At 46.7% G+C, this 24,531-nt stretch overlaps 1 protein-coding gene across 1 annotated transcript in view; it reads left to right on the top strand.

Annotated features, from left to right (window-relative positions):
- The first annotated feature begins 758 nt into the window (after positions 1-758).
- The window catches only part of TRIT1 (tRNA isopentenyltransferase 1), a 49,889-nt gene continuing 26,116 nt past the window's right edge, over positions 759-24,531 (top strand). The window contains exon 1 of the mRNA XM_056123027.1: positions 759-933. Coding sequence (XP_055979002.1) covers positions 760-933 — 174 coding nt within the window. The 5' untranslated portion in view covers position 759. The remainder of the gene's footprint in view (positions 934-24,531) is intronic.

The following is a 24,531-nucleotide window of genomic DNA, read 5'->3' as shown; positions in this document are numbered from 1 at the left end:
CTATCACTCCAGCTCCCTAGATTGTATATCTTAGACACTGTTGTGGGATGAAAACACTAGAGAGGCAACACTACAAACACTACAGAGGGTAGGGTGCCTGCCGTGTAGTCAACCCAAGTTGGATCCCAGGCACTCACGAGGAGCCAGGTGTCAGCCCGGAGCACCGGCTGTGTCCCAAACATCCAACAAACACCAAACCAACCAACCAACCAAACAACGAAACAACAACAACAACACAATCAAACCACTAGAGCAGGACTGATATAAAAATTCTAGAAAACACTACTGAAATTACGGACCCAGCACTAGAAAAGCAAACCATTCCACTCTCTTCCCGAACGATTATTAGCGTCTATTTCTTCGGAGGTTCCAGGGAAGCGGGGGAGTTACAGCGCTAATCTGGGGGCAGAATCTGCTCCTTGCTCGAACAGAACAGCCCATTGTGAAAATCAGACAAAAGACAAGCGGTTCGTCAAAACAGACTGAAAATGAATGTTCTGAAGAAAAAGAACGGGGCGGAGGGGCATAGAGGAAAGAATAATAGGTCTGGATCTAGTTCAGCTGGGATTTAGGAGGGGAGACAGCGGCGGAGGGTTCCAACTGCAGCGAGGCGCGCCGGGCGCGTCCCCAGCTCGCAGCTCGGGCTTCCGCCGCAGCCTCAGGCTTTCCAGGCCTCCCCTTGGAGCCCAGGTTCTGCGCAGGCGCGCCGGCGGTTGCTATGGGGACAGCTGCTTCGGCGCAGGCGCAGACGGCTTTAAGATGGCGGCGGCAGCGGCGGCGCGAGCGGTTACCGTGGGCTCCGGGCTCCGGGGCCTGCCGCGGACGCTGCCCCTGGTCGTGGTTCTCGGGGCCACGGGCACCGGCAAATCCACGCTGGCGCTGCAGCTGGGGCAGCGGCTCGGCGGCGAGATCGTCAGCGCTGACTCCATGCAGGTAAGCCTGCGCGGCGGAGCCCGGCCTGGGAGCCGGGGAGGCCGCGCGCCGACCTTTGGCCGCGTGGAGACCCCTTGGCGTGGCGAAGCCCGAGGCTCGGGGGCCGGAGGCTGGGCGAAGGCGACCCGGGCCCGCTCGGCGCCCGCCGTCCGGCCGCGTGCCCCCCTCCGGGCCCCGCCTTCGAGGCGGACGCCGGTGCGGGGAGCTCCGTGGGCGCCGCGAGGGATTCGCGTCGCGGGGCGGCTTCTCCGTGTCGCCGAGCGAGGGAGCGAGGAGGATGGTAAGTGACCCCTGAAAGCGGTCAGATGAGGCGTCCCGCCAGTCTCTTGGCGGTGACAATTATCCCAGGGCTTCGCTTTTCGAGTGGCTGGGGGGCCGGAGACCTAGTCCAGCGGGTCGTCGGGTGCTTGCCTCGCACGGGGTGGACCCAGGTCCCATCCTCGGGTACCCCCGATTTGGAACCCCCCGCCCCGCCGGGAGTAATTCCTGAGTGCAGAGCCAGGAGTGACCCTTGAGAGTGTCCCTAGTGTGACACCCCCCTCCCCCCCAACCGCCTCCCAGGTGGAGTGGCTCAGCGGAACCGGAGAAAATCGGTCACAGCTGATGATGAGCGGCTGCCGCGAGAACGGAGCCAGGACGGAGCCTAGTCCCAAATTGGCCATCACCACGTGACCTGCACTCGGTCATTCATTCGGGCTCTTGGCAGGGCAGAAAATGCCACCTCCCTGGCAGGGGCTGCTCGAGGAGCCCGGGAGCTCCTAAGAGTTCCAGGGAAGAGCAGGGTGGCTGGCGTGACTGACGGAGAGGGCACAGGTGGCTTGCGGACGCGGAGGTTTTTTTTTTTTTCTTTTTCCCCATCCGGCCGATTTTCAGTCTGCGAGTTGGAGAGGATTGCACCTGAATATTTCAGTGGCGAGTTGGGGGCTTGTGCTCCATGGGGCGCTGAGCTTTTGTGCGGAGGAGGGTGGGGGGGGGGGATGAGGTGTGTAGGGAGGGAGGGAAGTGGTGACCTTTGGGATGAATCTCTGATGGAAGAATGTCAAGGCTCTTTGTTACAGAGGGTCTAGTTTTCGCTGAGCCAGGGAGATGCTTAATGCCTGCTTGTGAACCTCGCACCTGATGGATACTCTGCAGGGAGGGGCGGACCTCCGCTGCGCCCATAAACCTCTGGCCAAGATTTACGTTTCTCAGTCCATCAGCATCAGTCAAACACACAACATTTGTTTTGTTTACTTGCTTTTTGTTTTTGGCCACACCTGGCCATGCTCAGGACTTAACTTTTGCCTCTGCCCTCAAGGTTCATGCATGGCAGTGCTGGGGGGACTGGACAGGACAGGACAGGGATAGGGGACACCCTTTGTAGCAAGAGGTATCCAACTTGGTAAGTCACATGCAGGGCAAGTGCCTCATCCACTATACTGTCTTTTCAGCCCCACACAAACTTGGGTTGAAATCTCCTTTCTCTTGTCTTTTCTGAGAGGTTCTGCTACCAAGTAATCTCTTTGCCCCTTTGTTTCTTCTGTAAAATTGTAAGATACTTTCTAATACAGGTTTATTGAGTAAATGAGATGAAGGATGGAAGGCACTTATGTAACACATGACACATAAAGAGTAAGGGCCACGGGCACGGTAGGTGTTATCTTTTTGCAAGACCCTTTTGGAGGAACAAAACCTTGAATAATCCCTGACTCCAGTAGTGTCACCAGCTGCACGTGGACCAAAGAGTTAATAAGTGTTTGAACTGAGGTTAATAAGTGTTTGCCTGCAAGGTGGACAGGATGAGGAGGAGAGAAACAGTGATTGATAGGTTTTGTGAGAAGAGAGAACATAGTAGTTGGTATAGTTATGGAAGACTTTCTGTGTGAAGCCTCGAAAGATGTGAAGTTTTGATAGAGGGTATTATATGGAAAGAACATGAGCATTTTAAAGGTGTGGTGGACATGGTGTGTGAAGAGGATAGTGAAAGTTCAGCAGGGGATGAATCTCGAGCAGGGGAGGTGTAAGGGCGTTCGTTTGATGCATTCATGAATAGAATTTTGGGGTGGAGTCGGAAGGCATACCAGAAAATCTGAATATGGCATAGTAATAAGTCAGACTTAAGACTTCTGAGACTTGAGTGATACGGAGTGACACTGGTAATACCTCGGGTCCATTTTAGGCTTACCGTTCTTCGATGTTTATAATTCTGGGTGCCCCCACCCCCCCGCGAGCGGCTCTCCGGCACGGCCGTGGCTCTGAAAGCACAAGGACTTAATGCAGAGCCCGGCAGCTTGCGGCAGAAAAGTGAATGGACTATGCATTAATCCACGCCACCATGCCTGCCCAGGAGGGAAAGGGTGTTGCTCCTTTCCGCCTTTTTCCCTCTGGACAGCAAGATGGCGGCCGCCTTGGAGGTTTTTGGAAAGCCAGATATGAGCCGGTCGTGACGGGGCAACTGAACTTCATGGGAAGGGGGGCATTCCCGGCTTGTCCGTCACGCCCTACCGAGGTCATGAGTTGCTCCCCACGAGTGGCTCTCCCGCACGGCCATGGCTCCAGAGCCACAAAAACCAATCTTATAATTATCTGACTCTGGCAGAAATACTTCCAGGCTTAATAGGTAAAATATCAGAAATCCAAAATTGCGCGACCACTATTTAGGCCGTGCGACATCATTTGGTTCTTATAACCAACTGTAGAAAACAAATTATTTCGCAATGCCTTTTCAGCAGGTCTGATTTTGGGGTATAAACTCTAAATAATAATGGTGCATCTTTTTTTTTTTTGTAGGAGTACTGCTATTTATTCAGCCACTGATTAGCTGATTGAATTGTGCATGAACTCCATCTTACTTTTTTTTCTTTTTCCATTTTTTATAATTTTATTTATTGAATCACCGTGAGAGCAGTTACAAAGCTTTTGGGTCTAAGTCTCAGTCATACAATGAAACACCCGTACCTTCACCAGTGCTCATTTTCCACCACCAAAAATCCCAGTATACCCCCATCCCACACCCTCCCCCTGCCTGTGGGGCAGATGATTTCTACATTACTCTCTCTCTACTTTGATCACATTCACTATTTCGACACCAGACCCACCATTATTTAAGATTTTACCCCAACACTCAGATCTGCTGAAAAGGCAACAATAGACAATTTGTGTTCTATTGCTGGTTATGAATAACATATGATGTCGTGTGGCTGCAGTAGGGCCATGTGGTTTTGAAATTCTGAAATTTTAACACTTAAATCTGGAGGGATTTCTGCCAAAAGCCACTGGGTTTAGAGATCTGCTCCTGAGTCTCTGGGATCATGGCCGTTGAGCAGCTTGATGAGGAGCCAAAGAGGCCGTTCGTGGGCGATGACTTGGGGTCTCATTGGGGTGGGGAAGACAGGCCCGGCTCCACCTCCCCCCCATCCCGTGAGACCCAACAAGTTTCGTCACTGCGGGCCCAAGCCTGACTGTCCAATGGCCTCTGGAGGATGACAGCCACCAAGTCGCCAAGAGGGAGCAGGCGAAGGGACAGCACCCATTCCCCCCTGGGGTGGCCCGGCGACAGTAACCTACTGCGGGGTCCGGGCACATTTCTGACAAAAGCCGCTGAGTTTCGAGATTTGTTTCTGAGTCTCTGGGATCAAGGCCGTTGAGCAGCTTGATGAGGAGCTAGAGAGGCTGTTTGTGGGCGATGACTTGGGGTCTCGTTAGGGTGGGAGGACAGGCCCGGCTCCACCTCCCCCCCCCATCCCGTGAGACCCAACAAGTTTCATCACTGCGGACCCAAGCCTGACTGTCCAATGGCCTCTGGAGGATGACAGCCACCAAGTCGCCAAGAGGGAGCAGGCGGAGGGACAACACCCTTTCCTCCCTGGGGTGGCCCGGCGACAGTAACGTACTGTGGAGTCCGGGTGCATTTCTGCCAAACGCCACTGGGTTTTGAGATTTGTTTCTGAGTCTCTGGGATCATGGCCGTTAAGCAGCTTGATCAGGAGCCAGAGAGGCCGTTTGTGGGCGATGACTTGGGATCCCGTTGGGGTGGGGAGGACAAGCCCGGCTCCACCCTCATCCCGTGAGGCCCTGTGTGTCTCGTCACTGGGGGCCCAAATGTGACTATCCAGTGGCCTCAGACGGATGGCGGCCATTGGGCCGCCAGGGGGAACAGGCCAAGGCACGAAACCTATTCCCACCTGGGTTGGCCCAGCACCGGTAGCCTACTGCAGAGACCAGACGCATTTCCACCTAAAGCCACTGGGTTCTTAGATTCGTTTCTGAGTCTCTGGGATCATGTCCATTAAGCAGTTCAATCAGGAACCAAAGAGGCCTTGCCTCCAATTATATAGCTGAGCCGGAGGTGGTTTGTGGGTGTGTTTCCCACATACCTAACTTTTGGCCGTTTACTTTCTTGGTAAACTTTGCCCCAAGTTTTTGGGGTCTGGCCAAAGGCACAGCAGCAATTTTGGGGTATCTGGAAGCCTGAAGGTGCCATGAGGCTGCTGATGCACTCGCCTCACAGGTACAGATTGACCTGCTGGCGGCACCATACCCCCAATGGTGCATCTTTTGTCGAAACAATGAATCTAATCAAAGTAGATAGTGTTAACTAGAATTCATCTGCCTCACAGGCATTGGAAGGGCTGGAAGGGGGATATATTGGGGTTCTTGGTGGTGAAAAATAAGTACTGGTGAAGGAAAATGTATTTGATGATTGCATGACCAAGATTTAAACCTCAAAGCTTTGTAACTTTTCCCACAGTGATTCAATAAATAAATAATAAATATCATAATGCCAAAAAAAATAATTCTGGGTGGGTATGGGTGGTTGGTTGGTAGGAGTGGAAGGGAAGAGAAAACTGTAACATATTGAGAGCAGAGGCTCTTAGTGTGAGTTGGTCACTGGGGAAAAGACAGAATACAGTCCATGTGACTGGGGATTTTGGGTTGTGTGCCTGGGAATTGGGACTCTGGGAATGGCAGTAGCATATTACCGGGAGAGTCCAGTAGATGTGTGGTGAATGCAGCAAAAGGCACCCCATTATCTCTACCTGGAAGAACCTTTCCTGAGAACCATGTGACTCCCTTTCTCTTTTCCTTCAGGGTTTTAACTCCGATTTCACGTAATTTTGAGGGGCCACACCTGGCTGTGCTCATGGCTTATCCCAGGCTCTGCTGAAGAATCCCTGCTGGTAGACTCGGGGCCCATATGGGTTAACGGGGATCCAACCCCAGTTGGCCACGTTCAAGACTAAAACCCTACTTGTTCTATCAGTCTGTCCCTAGATTTCACCTTTTAAGACCTTCACTGGTGCGATAGCACAGCAGGTAGGGCGTTTGCCTTGCACACGGCTGACCCGGGTTCGATTCCTTTGCCCCTCTCGGAGAGCCCGGCAAACTACTGAGAGTATCCCACCAACATGGCAGAGCCTGGCAAGCTCCCTGTGGCGTATTTGATATGCCAAAAACAGTAACAACAAGTCTCACAATGGAGACGTTACTGATGCCCACTCGAGCAAATCAATGAACAGTGGGAGGACAGTGCTACCCAAGACCTTCTCTGACCCTCCTATTCAAAATGACAACCATTGCTCTGTTTTCCACTTTTTCCCTTTCCTACACACGGTTCTAGAAAGAAGTGTTGTTTGTTTATTTTATTTTTAGGCAACATCTGCTGTGCTTAGGGTTTACTTCCTGCTCTGTGCTTGGGGATCACTCCTGACAGGGCTTGGGGGACCATACAGGGTGCTGGGGATCTAAACCATGTCAGCTGCGTGAAAGGCAAGTACCTTACTAGAGCTGTCTCTCGAGCCCCAGAAAATTGTTCTCATAAATCATGTTAATTTTATTATTATGTTTTGTGAGGGGGATTTGGGCCACAACCAGTGGTACTCAGAGGCCACTTTTGGCTGTCTGCTCAAATGAATGCTGGCAGTGCTTGTGGGACCATAGGCCGTGCCGGGGATTGAACTGGCATTGTCTGCATGTAAGACAAGTACCCTGTCTCCTCTACTATCTCTCTGGTCTATTTAGTTTCTAGTAAGTTAGTGGGTTCTGGCAATAAGGGTTGTATTTAGCTATTATTTCTCAGAAATACTACTTCATAGCTGTTTACTTAACTGTTCTGGGAACCATATGCAGGACCAGGAATCAAACCTAGGCCTCCTGCATGCAAAGCATGTGCTCAGTCCCTCCAGCTCCCCCAAATATTCTTTGGGTTTTTTGTTTTGCTTTTTGTGCCTGCAGCATTCAGGGCTTATTCCTTGATCTCAGAGATCACTTTTGGCAGTGCTTAGGAGAACTATGTAAGGTGCTGGGGATTGAACCTGGGTCGACGGCATCCAAGGCAAGCACCCTGCCCTTTTTACATTCTTCAGCTCCCATATGTGCTCATACTTTTTTTTTTTTTGGTGGGACAGGTGTTTTGAGTCTCTTCCAGTGGTGCTCCTGGGCTTCTGCTGGCTCTGTGCTTAGGGTACTTCTTGGCTTTTCTCTGGAGGACCATATATAGTACTGGGGATCAAACCCAGGTTGAACTGCTTGCAAGACAAATCCCTTACCCCTGAATTACTTCTCTGCCCTCCCCCCAAGTGATATATATATATATATATTTTTGGCCACACCTGGTGGCACCGCCTGGGTCTTACTCCTAGTACTGTGCTTAGAGATCATTCCTGGATGTGCTGGGGATGGTTGGGGGTGGGTGACATTTGGAAGTGAGTGGCATTTATGGTGCCAGAGATTCGAACCTGATTCACCTCTTTGTGCCAGGCAAGTGCCCTACCTGCCACACTCTATCCATCTTCCACTCCCTGATGATGCTTTTTTTTTTTCTTTGCTTTTTGGATCACACCCGGTGATGCACAGGGGTTTCTCCTGGCTCTGAACTCAGGAATTACCCCTGGCGGTGCTTGGGGGACCATATGGGATGCTGGGAATCGAACCCGGATCAGCCGTGTGCAAGGCAAACCCTACCTGTTGTGCTATCACTCCAGCCCCCCCCCCATAATACTCTTAATGTTGAATCATAAGCTTCTTAAAAGAACACTTTAAGTTTTGAGTAAGTTCACAGAATACTGCCATAACTACAACTATATTAATATAGTACTGTTTATAATATCCTTATATATGCTTTCTTAGCCTCAGGGTAACCTAAGAAGGTAGATATGATCCTTTTGAAGACTTTTTTTCTGAATATATGGAAGTTTATTACTGTGCTTTCATCATCAAAAATTACGATCTTTGTGTTTCCTTCTTGCCTTTGTATATGGCCAAAAGAAAGATGTATGCTACTTTGACATCTTTAAAGTGTACTCTGGGAATGTCACTAATGGCATGACCTTTGTGACCAAGTCCAGCTACCAGAACTTCTTCATTTTCTTAAATAAAATTCAAGCAGCCATTATTGGGTATAAAAGTTGTGAATTTTGGGCCAGAGTGATAGTACAGCAGATAGGGCACTTGCCTACATGTGACTGACCCCCAGGCTTCATCTCCAGCACCACATACTGTCCTCTGAGTCCTGCCAGGAGTGATCCCTGAGCACCATCAGGTGTGCCCAAATACCTACCAAAAAAAGTCGAGACTTTTTTTTTACTTAGACACACTCCCTAATAACAAAATTTGGCTGTTTGGCCTCAGTTCCAACTTCCTCTAGCACAATCACCTCTGCATGGGAAGCGCAGAGGGAAAGGGGTGGCCTTCAGAACCAGGCTCAAGTGTGCTTTCTTGCTGGCTTGGCTTGCTGCCTTCCTCCCCCCTCTCCCCTCCCCTCTTTCCCTCCTCCTCTTCCTCTCCCTTCTTTCATTTGGGCCACACCCAGCAATGTTTAGGGGTTACTCCTGGCTCTGTTCTCAGAAGTTATTCCCGGTGTTGTTCAGGGTATCATGGAATGTAGGGAGTTGAACCTGGGTCAGCCATGTGCCAGGCAAGTGCCTTACCCCAGTACTGTCTCTCCAGCCACCCCCGTCACTCCCCCACCTAGCCCCTCTCAGTGTAATGAGCTCTTTTGTACTGCTTGTGTCACTTCTGTTCTGGCCAGTGCCTGTGGAACTTCCAGGCAGTATGAGCACTGTGACACCAACCCCATCCGGCTGACAGCACTGGCCAGAGCAAAAAATAACTTACAATTTTTTTTAGGGGCACAGTGGCTAGAGTGCTTATCTTGCTTGCAGCTGACCTGGGCTGAGTAACACCGGGTGTGGCACAAAACCAAAATCATTTTATTGCTTATTTATTCATATCCCTTTCTCTTTTCTCCCTTCTTTCTGATCTGATCTTTTTATAGTTAGGAAACAGGTTCAACAATTTTTTTGTTTGGTTTTTGGGTCACACCTGGTGATGCACAGGGGTTACTCCTGTTCTGCACTCAGAAATTACCCCTGGAGGTGTTCGGGGGACCATGTGGGATGCTGGGAATCGAACCCGGGTCAGCCATGTGCAAGGCAAACCCTACCTGCTGTGCTATCGCTCCAGCCCCAGGTTCAATATTTTATAGTATGTAGTAGACCTATAATTTAACCTAATTCTCTTAACTTTCCAGATCCAGTTGCCCTTTCCATTACCCAAAGCCAATCATCTCTTTTAAATGAGGTAGCAGCTGTGAGGTTATTAAAAAGTGTTTCTTGTGGTTGGATAGAAGTACAGTGGGTAAGGCATTGCCTTGCTTGCAGGTCACCTGTGTTCAATTCCCAGCATTTCATATGGTTCCCTGAGCACTTCTAGGAGTAATTGCAGAGCCAGGAGTAAGCCCTGAGCACCGCTAAATGTTACCCTATCAGAAAAAGTGTTTATCTTGCATGCTATACTTTTTCACAGAAGTGTGCCAGCTTTTGAGCAGTTTATAAAATGCATTTTAGAGGCTGAAGAGATAGTGTAGCTGGTAGGACTTTTGCCTTTCACATAGCCAACCCAGGTTTGATCCCTGGCATCGCAGGCGATCCCCTGAGCATAGCCAGGAGTCATCCCTGAGCTCAGAGCCTAAGCTCTGAGCACTGCTGGATGCAGCCCAAAAACTGAAAGGAAAAAAATAGTAAAAGAAAATATATTTTAGGATTCATATCGCAAATCATTGTGCTCTCTGTGAAGCATAGTATTGAGTGGTGACCTTGTGATGCATCGCTGAGAGGTATAAAACCCTAGGGCAGAACCAGAGAGATAGTCCAGGGGAGAGGGAACTTACCTTGCAAACAGACAACCGTGGTTTGATCCCCAGCACCATGAGATCTCCCAGCACTGCCAAGTACCACAAGTATGGTTCACAAAATTCCTCCTCTTCCCTCGCAACCCCCCCAAACAACAACAGTAACAACAATAACTTGGCAGGGGCTGGGGAGATAGATAGCTCAAATGGTGAAGCACATGCATTGCATGCAGGAGGACTTCAGTTTTACCAGGGCCACTCAGAGACTGTTATGAATCTTTGCATGGCTTATCTGACAAAAGTGACATTTATCCTTAATTTTGTAGCTTATTTGATCCCCATGTCACAGGGATAGATACATAAATGTAGTTAGCATGTCGTACTGTAGCACTCATGGATTTGCTTGAGCAGGCATGCGGGCACCAGTAATGTCTCACAACAAATTGTGAGACTTGTTACTGTTTTTAGCATATCGAATATATTACGGGGAGCTTGCCAGGCTTTTCTGTGCTGGCGAGATACTCTCAGTAGCTTGCCAGGCTCTCCGAGAGGGTTGGAGGAATCAAACCCGGGTCGGCTGCGTGCAAGGCAAACGCCCTATCTACTGTGTATCGCTCCAACCCGTAGTTAGCATAACAGTCTAAGTACAGTGAAGGACAGGTAATACAATCTCTGCTTTCCAGGATGGAAAAACTAAGGTACAGAAACATTAAAAAACAGACTAGAGATCATACTGCAATACACTACACACCTGGGAATTGGATCTGGGTCTTCTGACTCTTCTGTGGTGTCTGATATATTGCAGGAAAATGATACTGACTCTTCTTTTCAGTCTATTTCTTGGCTTGTAAATTCAAGGTACAATGCATTGCCTTCAGTGACTGGATGAAACATTGTACTGAGAAACTTGAAGGCACTTGCCAAAAGATGTACAATGACTGTCTGGAAATACAAACTACCAACTATATGCCAAGAGAAAATGCACAAAGTGTTCTATTTGGGTTTACAGAGAGGAAGTATCTCTAGCCTTAGTTCTTCAAGGCCTGTGAGGAAGCAGTAGTCATACAGTTCCCTTTGTGTTTGTCTAAACCTACAAGAGCAGCAAACGACTTTTGGCAGTGTGTCATCTAATAGATGTGGTGTTATGCATTCTTTTTGTTTTCTCTGAAGCATAATTTAGAAGCAGTATTTTTTGGCCACAGTGCTCAGGGGAGATCTTGGGTGCATGACGGGGGAGGAGGGAAGGATGTGAAAGGAGAGTTGGAATAATGGAGCACAGTGGCTTCCTAGGGCATCACTGAGACTTGCTACCAGGAGAGAGGGGGAGGAGCTGTCAGGAAACTGCTCCTTTTGACAGACAGTCCTTGAAAAGGATTCATTATCATCAGGCTAAGAAGGAAATCTTAAAAAAAAAAAAATTTCCGGCCCCACCTGGTGGTGCTCAGGGCTTAGTCCCAACTTTGATCTCAGGGATCACTCCTGATGGTGCTCAGGAGTGCTGTATGGTCCCCATATGGGATCCAACTTTGCCCGGTACAAGGCAAACTTCCTGCCTGCTGTACTATCAACTCTGGGCCCAGAAATCACTTTTTTTGTTTGTTTGTTTGCTTGTGGGCCGGACCCAGTGGTGCTTAGGGCTAAGGGCTGACTTTGCACTCAGGAATCAATTCTGGTAGGCTCAGGGACCACGTGAGATGCCAGAGATCAAATCCAGGTTGATCTTGTGCGAGGCAACTGCTTTGCCTGTTGTACTATCTCCCTGGACCCCAGGAAATCTCAAATACTGACTCTCCTGGGTCCCTGTAAGTAAATTTAATTTTCCTTTGGCTTCAGTGTTAAGCTTGCTTAGGTCATACTTATATATTCACTTTTTGTTCAACTATGGGAAGAACTTTGGAGTCCAACTTCCCATGTGGTGTAAAAAAGGAGAAGTGATGACTGGCAGAATGAGAACCCATAGGTTAAGGATAGCACAGGTATTGAGGAGGAGCTGCTGCCCGGGTCTTCAGTGACTGGGCAGACACAGAAGCACCTGCACTTCACAGAGGAGTGTGTTACTTGCTATGTATAACTCTGAGCTCTGGATATACTTTACAGCAGTGCTTCTCCACCTTTGGTATGGTTGTAGCTTCTTTCCAACCATGTTTTCTTCTTGTGGTTCCTCTTGTCCTGCCCCCTGGTCTTGTGCTGTGGCCTCCTCATTTATGAGTTTCTTGGGGGGGGGGGGCTTTGTTTTGAAGCCATCCCAACGGTCTCAGATTACTCCTGGCTCTGCACTCAGGAATTACTCCCGGTGGTGCTCTGGGGACCATATAGGATGCCAGGGATCAAACCTGGGTCTGCTGCATGTAGAGCAAACATCCTATCCACTGTGGCCCTGTATGTGATTTTTTTTTTAAACCTGTGGCCCCCTTGGAATATCCTGGGGGCCCTCAAGGGGCTATTTGGCCCTAGGTTGGGAAGCAGTGCTCTAGACTGACTTAACTTTTAACTGACTTAAAACTTTTGGTTTTCTTGTATATTGAATTCTGCAGATATTTTTCAATCAGAGGAGCTGGAGTGGTAGTAAAGTGACTAAACTAAGGTGTTTGCTTTGCATGCGGTTAGCCCCAGCTTCAATCCCAAATATGGTTTCCTGAGCAACATTAGGAGTGACCCCTGAGCACAGAGCCAGAAATAAGCCCTCAGCACTGTCAGATGTGGGTCCAAACCCCCCCTGTTTCCTCCAAGAGTTTGAGATCTTTTCTCATTTGTTACCTTTATCACAGTCTTATAAAGTAGACACTATTATTTTCCTGCCGCTACCAAAAAATAATTTTTTTTTTTTGGTGGTGGGGGGGGACGGGAACACACCAGTTGAGCTCAGGGCTTACTCTTGGCTCTGGCTCTGTACTCAGGGGTAACTGCTAGCAGGTTCTGGGATCATGTGGGGTTGGGGATCGGACCTGCATCAGCCACATGTAAGGCAAGTGCCCTACCCACTGTATATGTATTCTGCCCTCCAAAATTACTTTTTGCATCTACATCTCCACCTATTCTGCTTTTCCTTCTACCTCCTATTTTCCCATTAATTTTTTTTATTCTCTTCATCTTTGCCACTGTATACATTTTATGAGACATGGAAGAAAAACTATTCCTCATAAAAGAGCAGTAGGGCACAGGGCCAGAGTGATAATACAGTGGGTAGCATGTTTGCCTTGTTCACAGACAACCAGCGTTCAATCCCCAGCATTTCCTATGGTTCCCCCAAACACAGGCGTAATTTCGATAGCACAGCGGTAGGGCGTTCGCCTTACAAGCGGCCAACATGGCCGACCCGAGTTCGATTCCTCCGCCCCTCTCGGAGAGCCCGGCAAGCTACCGAGAGTATTCGATATGCCAGACACAGTAACAACAAAGTCTCCAATGGAGACGTTACTGGGCCCGCTCGAGCAAATCGACGATCAACGGGAGGGCCTTTACCTTTACCTTTACCTTTTTTTAGGTGTAATTTCTGAGCACAGAACCCCTAAGCATTACTTGGTGTGGTTCCAAAACAAATAAGTAACAAAAAACAGTAGGGCAAATTGAAAAAGGAGTAAAATACATGGTATGTTTTCAAGAAGGAACAAGCGGTTCTCTGTCATGGATTGTAAGGGGGACAGTGTTGAGAGGTTAAACTGAAAATAGAGACCTGGGAAGAAATAGTAGTGGTGGGTGATTGAGCTCCGGGCTTACTTTGTAAGTCATGCTATGTATGAGGTTTGGGATTTCAAACCAGGAAGTGATAATGAATCTACTTCATAAGGAAACTCATAGTAGGTGGAGAATGGAGGTAGAAGGGAATAAGTTGTTTAAGGTTCTGTTCCTCTAGCCTGTCTGAGGGATTGAAGTTGGACTCTGGGGGTGGGGAGAGAAGTAACTGCATTCATATTTTGGTGACAGAATCTGTAGGTTTTTGTTTAATGAATTGGAAGCATGATGAGTAAAAATGATGAGAACATAGATTTATGTGTTTGGGAAACGAGAAGGCATGCTATATTTTTTTTGGTTGTTTTGTTTTGTTTTTGGTTTTTGGGTCACACCTGGCGATGCTCAGGGGTTACTCCTGGCTCTGTACTCATGGAATGCTGGAAATCAAACCTGGGTCGGCCGCGTGTGACCGCTTGCAAGGCAGATGCCCTACCCGCTGTGCTATCGCTCCAGCCCCAGGCATGCTATTTTTAAAAAATATTTTTAACTGAATATCTGTGAGATAGACCATTACAAAGCTGTTTATGATTGGGTTTCAGTCATACAATGAGCCAACGCCAGTGTATACCTTTCCCACCGCCAGTGTTCCCCATTTCCCTCCCATCATCCCCCAGTCCCCTACTCCCCCAAGCCTGCCTCTGTGGTAGGCTCTTTTCTTCTTTCTCTTTCTCTTTTTGTGCATTATGGTTTGCAGTGCAGGTACTAAGAGATCATCGTATTTGTTCTGGGCATTCAGTATTTTTATCGGGAAGGTAAGGCTGGAGTAGCTTTTTTAACTGAGTGGAAGCTTTGGGGTGTGGACATAACTGCTAGGGCTTCTGAAAGTACAGGGAGGTGGGGGGAGGTAACCCATCCCAAACCCAAGAAAGCTTGGAGATTTCACTCACAAAACCCGCATATCTGAATTATGAGGAGATTATATATCCCATTGAGGTCTGTCCAGCTTGGGGCATGGCAGCAATTTTGGATTGTGGGAGCAAGTGGCTGCTGGCGGCTCTGCTTGAGTGGGCACTAGGCTGACCTGCCCTCTTCCAGTTTACTCTGGTCTGTTTAGCCTTGCGCGGGACTGAGATTAACTGTGGCTTTTGATCTCTTTCAAGATTTATTTATGGGTCTCTGAAGCGAGGCTGATAAGTGAGCTTGTATAGCTGAGCCAGAGGTGGTTTGTGGGCGTGGCTCCCCCCTACCTAAGTTTTTGCCATTTAATTTCTCGGGAAACTTGGTCCTGAGTTGTTGGGGTCCAGCCAGAGGCACAGCAGCGATTTGGGAATATCAGGAAGCTTTAGGCACCATCAGGCTGATGATGCACTTCCCCTGCCAGTACAGGTTGATTTGCTGGTGTCATCTCCCTTCCACACACACATGCTTTTTCTTTTTCATTTTATGGTGCCAGGAGTGAACGCAAGACTGTTACACACTTTGTCGAGGGTGCTGGGGATCACTGGCCACAGTACTGCTGAAATCTCCTGGGGTGTGTGGGGCTGTGAGAAGGTTGAATTTGTAGCTTGATGCCTGAAAAGCAGGGGCTGCTCTCTACCCTGAATTAGCTATCCCTGGGCTCCACGAATGCTTACTGAAAAAGTCCTGACACCCAGAGAAGAACAAAGGAAGTATCACTACAGTTTTAGCATACTTATTTTAAAAATTTTTATGCATATCCTTTCAGACATTGTCTGCATATTTATGCACATGTTTATAATATACTCATCACTGGTACTCAGGATTTACTTCTAGCCTCTTGCTGGGGATTGCTTCTGTCAATTCTTAGGGGACCATGTGGTGCCAGGGATCAGACTTGGGTCTCCTGCGTGCAATTCATGTGCTTAGTCTATTTTTCCAGTCCTCACTTTTGTATTGGTGAGAAATAACATACAACATGAAGTTTACCACCTTAACTATTTCCTGTGTATAGTGCAGTCATATTAAATATGTTCATAACATAACCATCATTACTATTCTTTGTTTTGTTTATTTTTGTGTTTGGGCCACATGCAGCAGTACCCAGGAACCACTCCTGATGGGCCATGTGAGGTTCCTCAGATTGAATCTGGATCGGTCACTCCTGCCTCAATTTTTTGTTTATTTATTTTTATTAGTGGCAGACCTGGTTGTGCTCCGGGCTTAACTCTGACTCTGCTCAAGACCAAACCTGAATGTGCTTGGAGGACCATGGGTGGACCAGGAATCAAACCCAGGTTGGCCATGTGCAAAGCAGGCACCTTAACCTGCTGCTACACATCTTTTTAAATCTCTTGTAAAACTTACTTTATTCTCATTAAAAAACAAAACCATTCCCCATTTCTCCTTACTCCAGCCCTGAGATCCACTGTTCTGCTTCCTATATTTTTCTGGCTGGAAGCAAGGTAGTTTTTATTGAAATTTATAAAAATGTGAGGGGAGAGAGAGGAACTACATATTTTCCCTTGAACACAGACTTGAAGAGCAAGCCAAGACCGTTGCTTGTTTGATTTAGTTTTTTTGTTTTTGGGCCACACTGATGCTCAGGGCTTACTCTGGGCTCTGTGCTTAGGGATCACACCTGGCAGGGCTCCAGGGACAATATTGGGTGCGGGGATTGAACTCAGGTCAGATAAACACCCTCCCCTCTGTACTAAGACTTTGGCTTCTTTTAAAAAAATTTTTTTTTCCAAAGCCACTTTGTTTTTTGCTTTAGGTCACATCCAGCAATGCTCAGGGATTACTCCGGGCTCTGCACTCAGAAATCTATTCTGGTTGTGCTGACGGGGGCTGAGGAAACCATATGGGATGCCAGGGATCAAACCGGGTTGACCACATGCATGGCAATCACCTTACCTGCTGTACTATCTCTCTGCTCCCTCAAAACCACCATTTTAAATGTTGTGTGCTCTTCACTGAAATATGTAGTAATGTCTGACTGTGTGCACAAATGTATTCTTTTTTTTTTGGGGGGGGGAGACACACCTAGAGACCTTAGGTGGTGCCAGGGTTGGATCCAGGGTCTGCTAAAGTGGCCACATGCAAGGCTTCTGTATTGCCTCTTCTACCCTCCATATTAATTTTTGTATTTCCTTGTATATGTATCGAAATAAACATGATTTATATCAGTGTTGACTCTGCTCTGGTACCACAGGTTTCATTAGTCTGTCGCCTTGCTTATTTGTAAGAAATTCTGCTCTCATTGTCTATAGTGTATTCTTTCACTGGCAAGCTGTAGTTTCAGCAATTAACACCTATTTGTGTATGCTTCTTTCTGTTGGTTTTAGCTTTACAATATACAGCCCTAGTATCGGAGTGTTTTGCAAATTTCCTAGGTCTGCCCCCCTTTTGTTATTTAAGTAAAGCAGATTTTTGTTCTAGGGGCAACACCCAGTGATGCTGATGTTCAGGTGTTACTTCTAGCTCTGCACTCAGGAATCAGTCCTGGAGATGCTTGGGGCACCAGATGGGATGCTGGGGATCTAGCTTGGATCCGCCACGTGGAAGGCAAGTGCCTTACTTGCTGTGTACTGTCTCTCTAGCCCCTAAAGTCGCACTGTAGCACTGTCCTCCTGTTGTTCATCGATTTGCTCGGGCGGGCACCAAGTAACGTCTCCGTTGTGAGACTTGTTACTGTTTTTGGCATATTGAATACGCCACGGGGAGCTTGCCAGGCTCTGCCGTGCGGGCGGGATACTCCCCCTAAGTAAAAAGTTTTATTTAGAGACTGAAGAAGAAAAGAGCGAGTAACACATTTAAGAGAGAATGCATGCTAGGACAGCAGATAAGATGCTTGCTTTGCATGTGGCTAACCTGGATTTGATTCAGTGAACCTCCATATGGTCATTCCAAGCCCCACTCAGTGATCCCTTAGTGCAGAGCCATAAATAAATCCCAAGCACCGCCAGGTGTGCTACCCCATGCCCCCCCTGCACCTGCGCAAAAGTTTAGTCAAGCAAGGATTTTCTCCCCCCCAAGGGTTGCAAACACACACACACACACACACACCAAAATAAAACAACAGCACATGCTTCTCCGGAGGGGAGAGCCAAGAGTATACATCTCAGGTGGAGATGCAGACCTGTCCCATTAGAATGGGGAAGCTTCCCTGCCCCCCCATCCCCCCCATTTTTTTCCATTGTGGTTATGTCTTTTTTTTTGTTTTGTTTTGTTTTTTGGGTCATACCCAGTGATGCTCAGGGGTTAGTCCTGGCTCTGCACTCAGGAATTATTCCTGGTGGTGCTTGGAGTACCATATGGAATCCTGGGGATCAAACCGTGTTGGCCACGTGCAAGGCAAACTCCCTACCCTCTCTATTATCACTCTGGCCCCGGTATGTCTTTTTAATATAGGTTTTTGGGTCACACTGGGTAATGCTTGGGACTTATTCCTGGCCCTGCTCTCAGGAATCACTCCTGGTGGGCTTGGGGAACCATATGTGGTGCTGGGATCTACTGGCAAGCTTCCTTCCCCCCCGTTACTATCACTCCCACAGAATTTCTTATATCTTTGTAATGTAATTCAGTTCTTGGCAGTCTGCATTCTCTTGAGTCTGCCCCAGAAGGACTGATTTTCGTTTCTGAATTTGTTCACAATTAAAGTGCACTGTTTTTTTGCGGTTCTGTGGGTTTGGGTGATCACCTAGAAGGGTGTTGGCCACCACAATACTATACTGAAATTCTTCACTCTAAAAATTGCCTTAGGGCCAAGGTGTAATTTAGCTGTAGAGCACTTGGCCTTGCATGTATGAGAACCTGGGTTCCATCCCCAGCACCACACACACAAGTTAAAAATTCTCTGGTGTGGCCTTTGCATCTCCTTCAGCATCTCAACCTTTAGCAACCTCTGGTCTGTTTCACGTCTCCGTAGTTTGCAGAATTTCAGTACACATGGACTCATACAATATGCAGTCTTTAGGTTTTCACTTTTTCCACAAAGCTGAACTCATTTTAAATTCTTCCATGTTGTTATGGTAGTCCACTAATCTTTATTGCCGAGCATTATTCTTTTGTGTGGATGTGCCATAGTTTGTCCCATTAAAGGACATCTGGGTTTTCAGTTTTTATCAGTAACCAAACAGAACTAATGTAAACATTTATAAACACTATTTCACATGAATTTAAATTTTCATTTCCCTTGGACGACTATCTGAGAATTTTGGGTTGAGCCCGGCAAGCTACCGAGAGTGTCTCTCCCGCATGGCAAAGCCTGCCAAGCTCCCCGTGACCTATTCGATATGCCAAACACAGTAACAAGAGTCTCAAAATGGAGACGTTACTGGGCCCGCTCCAGCAAATTGACGAATAACGGGAGGACAGTGTTTGTTTGTTGTTTGTTTTGGTAAATTTATGGTATTTAGACTGACTGACTGTTAAGGCTATCGGAAGCCTCTAAACTATATTACTAAATGGCTGTGTAGGTTTACATTTCTGGCAGCAGTGAATGCGAATGTCTGTTCTGTGTTCTCACTGGCATTCTGTATTGTCACTGTCTTTTTTGTTTTTTTTCTTTTAGCAATTCTAATAGGTGTGTACTGGTATCTCTGGGTTGTGAATTTACATATCCCTAAAGCTAATGATGTGGAGCACCTTTTCATATGCTTATTTGCCATCTGTGCGTCTTGGGGGAAATGTCTGTCAGAGTTTTTGTCCATGGGGAGAGGGGTGTTTATCTTATTGTTGAATGTCAAGAATTCTTTATATATTCTGTATACCAGTCCTTTATCAGATTTGTTATTCACAAATACTTTCTCCTACACTGTGGCCTCTCTTCATTTAGTGTGTGTTTCATAGAGCAAGAGCTTTCATTTCAGGAGGAGGCTGAGGAAGTGGGGGAGGAGGTGCCACACCCAACAGTACTCAGGGCTTACTCCTAGTTTTCTGCTTAGGGATCACTCCTGGCGAGCTCAGGGGGCCATTCTGGTGCCAGGGATCAAATCCGAGTCGGCTGCGTGCAGGGCCTTGCTTGCTGTACTCTCTGGTCCTCTTCCAGCTTTTAAGAGTTTTGCTAGAGGATACACTTAGCCTTTTGTGGGGAAGGGTCATGCATGATTTGTGGGATGCTGTTACTCTGGTGTGTTGCTTTGGGGATGTGGTGCCAGAGGTGGAATCCAGGGCTCCCACATGCAAAAAAAGTCTTTTTACTCTACCTCCTAGCCATTTAATTTTACTTTTTTTTTAATGTTTTGGGTCATACCCAGAAGTGTTTTTTTGTTGTTGTTTTTTTTTTTTTTTTTGCTTTTTGGGGTCACACCCGGCGTTGCACGGGGTTACTCCTGGCTCAGGAATTACTCCTGGCGGTGCTCAGAGGACCATATGGGATGCTAAGAATTGAACCCGGGTCGGCCGCATGCAAGGCAAATGCCCTACCCGCTGTGCTATCTCTCCAGCCCCACAGGTGTATCTTTCTGGCTCCCCAACAACTACTTAAAATGAACCATTTTCCAGTTACATTTCCTACATTCAAAGTGTGCACAGCTACCACTTTTTTTTTAATTTTAGTGAATCACCGTGAGGTAGTTACAGACTTACAAATGTTCGAGTACCCATCCCTCCACCAGTGCTCTTTCTTCACCATCAGTGTTCCCAGTGTCCCTCCCACCACCACCCCCATCCCTTCCCTCCCCCTGCCTCTGTGACAGACACATTCCCTCTTTCTCTCCTTTTGGGTGTTATGGTTTGCAATATGGACACCAAGCAGCCATCATGTTTGGTCCACATCTACTTTTAGCACACATCTACCATCACGAGCAATCCCTCTAGCCATCATTTACATAGTCTCTCCTTCAGACCTGCCTTTTCCCCCTAGCACATGAGATCGGCTTCCAAGCCATGGGTTGATCCTCCGGACCCTTATCTCTACTATCCTTGGGTGTTATTCTCTTATTATTTTACTTTATATTCTACAAATGGGTGCAGTCATTCTGCGTCTGTCCTGATCTTTCTCATTGATTTCACTTAGCATGATACTCCATATTGATCCACTTATATGCAAATTTCGTGGTTTCATCTTTTCTAACAGCTGCATAGTATTTCATTGTGTAGATATACCACGGGGCTGGAGCAATAGCACAGCGGGTAGGGCGTTCACCTTACAAGCGGCCAACATGACCGACCCGAGTTCGATTCCTCCGCCCCTCTCGGAGAGCCCGGCAAGCTACCGAGAGTATTCGATATGCCAGACACAGTAACAACAGTCTCCAATGGAGATGTTACTGGGCCCGCTCGAGCAAATCGACGATCAACGGGAGGGCCTTTACTTTACTAGATATACCACAGCTTCTTTAAACTGTTTCATCTGCTCTCGGGCACTCGGGTTTTTTTTTTCTTCAGAGTCTGGCTATTGTAAATAATGCTGCAATAAACATACAAGTGCAGATGTCATCCAGGATATATTCCCAGGAATGGTATTTCTGGGTCAAGTGGGAGCTCAATTTCTACTTTTTTGAGAAATGTCCATATTGTTTTCCAAAAAGACTGGACAGGCGATATTCCCACCAGCCATGCAGGAGAGTACCCTTCTCCCCACATACACACCAACACTGGTTGCTTTTGTTTTTTTGGATGTGGGCCAGTCTCTGTGGTGTGAGGTGATATATCATTGTTGTTTTGATCTGCATGCATCTCTTTGATGATTAGTGATGAAGAGCAGTTTTTCATGTGCCTTTTGGCCATTCGGATTTCTTCTTTGGGGAAGTTTCTCTTTATTTCATCGCCCCATTTTCTGATAGGGTTGGGTGTTTTTTTCTTGTAGAGTTCAACCAGTCAGTGCCTTGTGTATCCTTGATATTAACCCCTTGTCCGAGGGGTATTGGTTGAGTATCCTTTCCCATTCTGTAGACTGTATATTTTTTTAAAGAGGTAAGCAACAGTTTATTACGCAGTGTAAATAATGAGAACGCAGTTACAGCAATATTGACATCAAAGAAACAAAGCTTTAAAAAGGATTAAATGTGACAAACTGATATTTTAATGCTAAAAGCCATAATTTACACTGAAGGTAAACTATGCATTGAGGTATATAGCAACCACTGTTAGTAGCAAAAATTATGAAATGCAAGCGAGATACAGAAATACCTTCTAATAGAAAACATGGTCCCCAAGTATCTACAGGAGTTACCCCTGAGTACTATTTCAGCAGGAGCCCCTGAGTACTGCTCAGTGTGGTCCCCCAAATAAAATGTTAAAAATTTAAACTTAAAAATTTTATTCCCCCATTACTATACATTGAAATAGGAGAATTTCTGAAATATAAAACATAAAATGCCATATACCAGAATTCATGAGATACATACAAAGAAATGATCAAGGAAGTAACAGAAACCTTAAAACAATTAAAAATTAAATACAGCTGTAGACTATTTTGGTCACTGTTTCTCATGAAGTGCAGAAGCTTCTTAGTTTAAAATAATCCCATTTGTTTATCTTGGTTTCCACTTGCTTGGTCAATGGCATTTCGTCCTTGACGATACCTTTAGTTTCAGTGTTGGGAAGGGTTTTGCCGACCCTTTCTTCCATGTACCTTATGGATGGGCTGGAGCAATAGGACAGCGGCTAGAGCGTTTGCCTTGCACGCAGCCAACCCGGGTTTGATTCCTCCGCCCCTCTTGGAGAGCCCAGCAAGCTACCGAGAGTAACTCCCCCGCACGGCAGAGCCTGGCAAGCTACCCATGACGTATTTGATATGCCAAGAACAGTCAACAAGTCTCACAGTTTGTTTTGAAACGTTATTGGTGCCTGCTTGAGCAAATCTATGAACAACAGGAGGACAGTGCTACAGTGCTACCTTATGGATTCTGGTCTGATGTTGAGGTCTTTAATCCACTTTGGTCTGACTTTTGTGCATGGTGTTAGGTAGAGGTCTGAGCCCATTTTTTTGCACGTAGTTGTCCAGTTTTGCCAGCATTATTTGTTAAAAGGCTTTCCTTGCTCCATTTCACATTTTTTGCTCCCTTATATGATCATAGACTTGAGGTGTGTGTAAGGATATTCAACCCTATTCCTTGCTACCCACGCATAGCTACTTCTATCTAGCTTCGGAATATTTCTATCACCCCAAAAAAGAAAACACTGTGTTTGTTGTTGTTTTCTGTTTTGTTTTTGGGTCACACCTTGTAATGCTCAGGAATTGCTCCTGGCAGACTCGGGAGACCATATAGGGTCTTGGGGATTGAACCCAGGTTGGCCACATGTAAGGCAAGTACCCTACCCACTGTCCTACTTCACTCTTTTTATTTTTGGGTCACATCTGATGATGCATGGAGGCTGTCACAACTCTGAGCTTCTTGGTTACTCCTAATGGTGCTCTGGGAAACTGGGCAGTGCAGGGGATTAAGCCCAAGTTCATTCTACCTGCTGCACCATCTATCCGGCCCAGCCTCATGTTCAGTTTTTGAAGAATTGTAAAAGTTCATGCCGTCCTTTTGGGTGGACATATTATTGTAGTTTTGATTTATTCTTCCATAATAACTAATAGTGTTGCCATTCTTTTATGTATTTGTTGGCCATTTATAGATATTTGAGGAAAGGCCTAATCCAGTCCTTTTCTCATATTAAATTTTTGTGTTGTTTTCAAGCAGTGTTACATTTTGCTACTTTTTTATCATGTTGCTTTCACAGAAGTTTGTGTTGGTGGTATGTCTGTTTCACTTTGCCCTACTAATTCTGTACTATGAGTCTTTCCACTGTTAGTCTAATAAACAAGAAATGAATGTCATGTTAATTCCATTTGGAAGGTTACTGTTGTTTCCAGTCTTTATTTATCTGCTGTTTGTGTTTTCCTTTTTTGGGTTTCCTGTTCATACCTAGGTTGTACCCACTTAAGTATAAAATAGTTTGTATTTATGGGTATTTATTTTTGGATCTTGGGCCACACCCAATGGTGCTCAGGGCTTACTCCTGGCTCTGAATTTAGCGCTCGCTCTTAGTGGGACTCTGGGAACCAAATAGGTACTAGAGATGAACTCATGTTGGCTATGTGCCAAGCAAATCCATATCTGCTGGTCCTCTTTGTCTGCATGCTCTCCCTGACTCTGGTTTTCAAGTTTACTCTTTCATGTATTGCAGGCATTCTTTCAGAAGCAAGCCCTGAGCACCCTTGGGTATAATCCCAAAACTAAAAAGAAAAATAAAGTACTGATGCCTAGGCTTAAAATATCCAGTAAATACCTTCGTTAGATTTAGATGTTGTGCCTATCTTCAGGTGCCTGTAATTTGTCTCTTAATTTGTTTGGTTTTGGTTTTTGGGCCACACTTGGTGCTTTGGGTAGTGGGAAAGGGGTTTCTCTTTGCAGTGCCCAGGGGATCATGCGGCGCTGGGGATCAAACATGGGGCTCCCACCCGGAATGCAGTCACTCCTGCACTTTGATACTTGCCCTAGCCCCTAGCCTCTCCTGATTTAGTCTGTAAGGTGTTCATTTAGCCTGGTAGACTGTTTCTCCTAGGAAAATCAGGTTACTGTATAATGCCACCTCTGCCACTAATCCATTTTATGTGTTACTTTGACAAGTTGCTGCCTTTGTGAACTTCAGTTTCCTCTTTGGCTATGTTAGGAAGAAGAAATTGGATCAGATCAGTGACTGGCAGTGGCAGACTGTGTCTAGAGCTCCTTTCAACTCTCCTTATTTTGTGGTTCTCATTCAAATCCTATCCAGGGATCTCACCTCAGAAAAGCCAAGAAGCTCTTGTTTAGCTGTCACTGATTGAATACACATAAAATCAGGCCCTGAATGTAGTGTTTACCGTCTGCCTGGTGCACTATATAAATGTATAAACATTTTAGGTATATTAACCCTAATCC

This window comes from Sorex fumeus, unplaced genomic scaffold (genome assembly GCF_029834395.1).
Source record: "Sorex fumeus unplaced genomic scaffold, SorFum_2.1 ptg000047l, whole genome shotgun sequence".
In the NCBI taxonomy this organism is placed as follows: Eukaryota; Metazoa; Chordata; class Mammalia; order Eulipotyphla; family Soricidae; genus Sorex; species Sorex fumeus.
The sequence above is the reverse complement of the archived record's forward strand: the minus strand, read 5'-3'. Positions and strand labels throughout refer to the sequence as shown.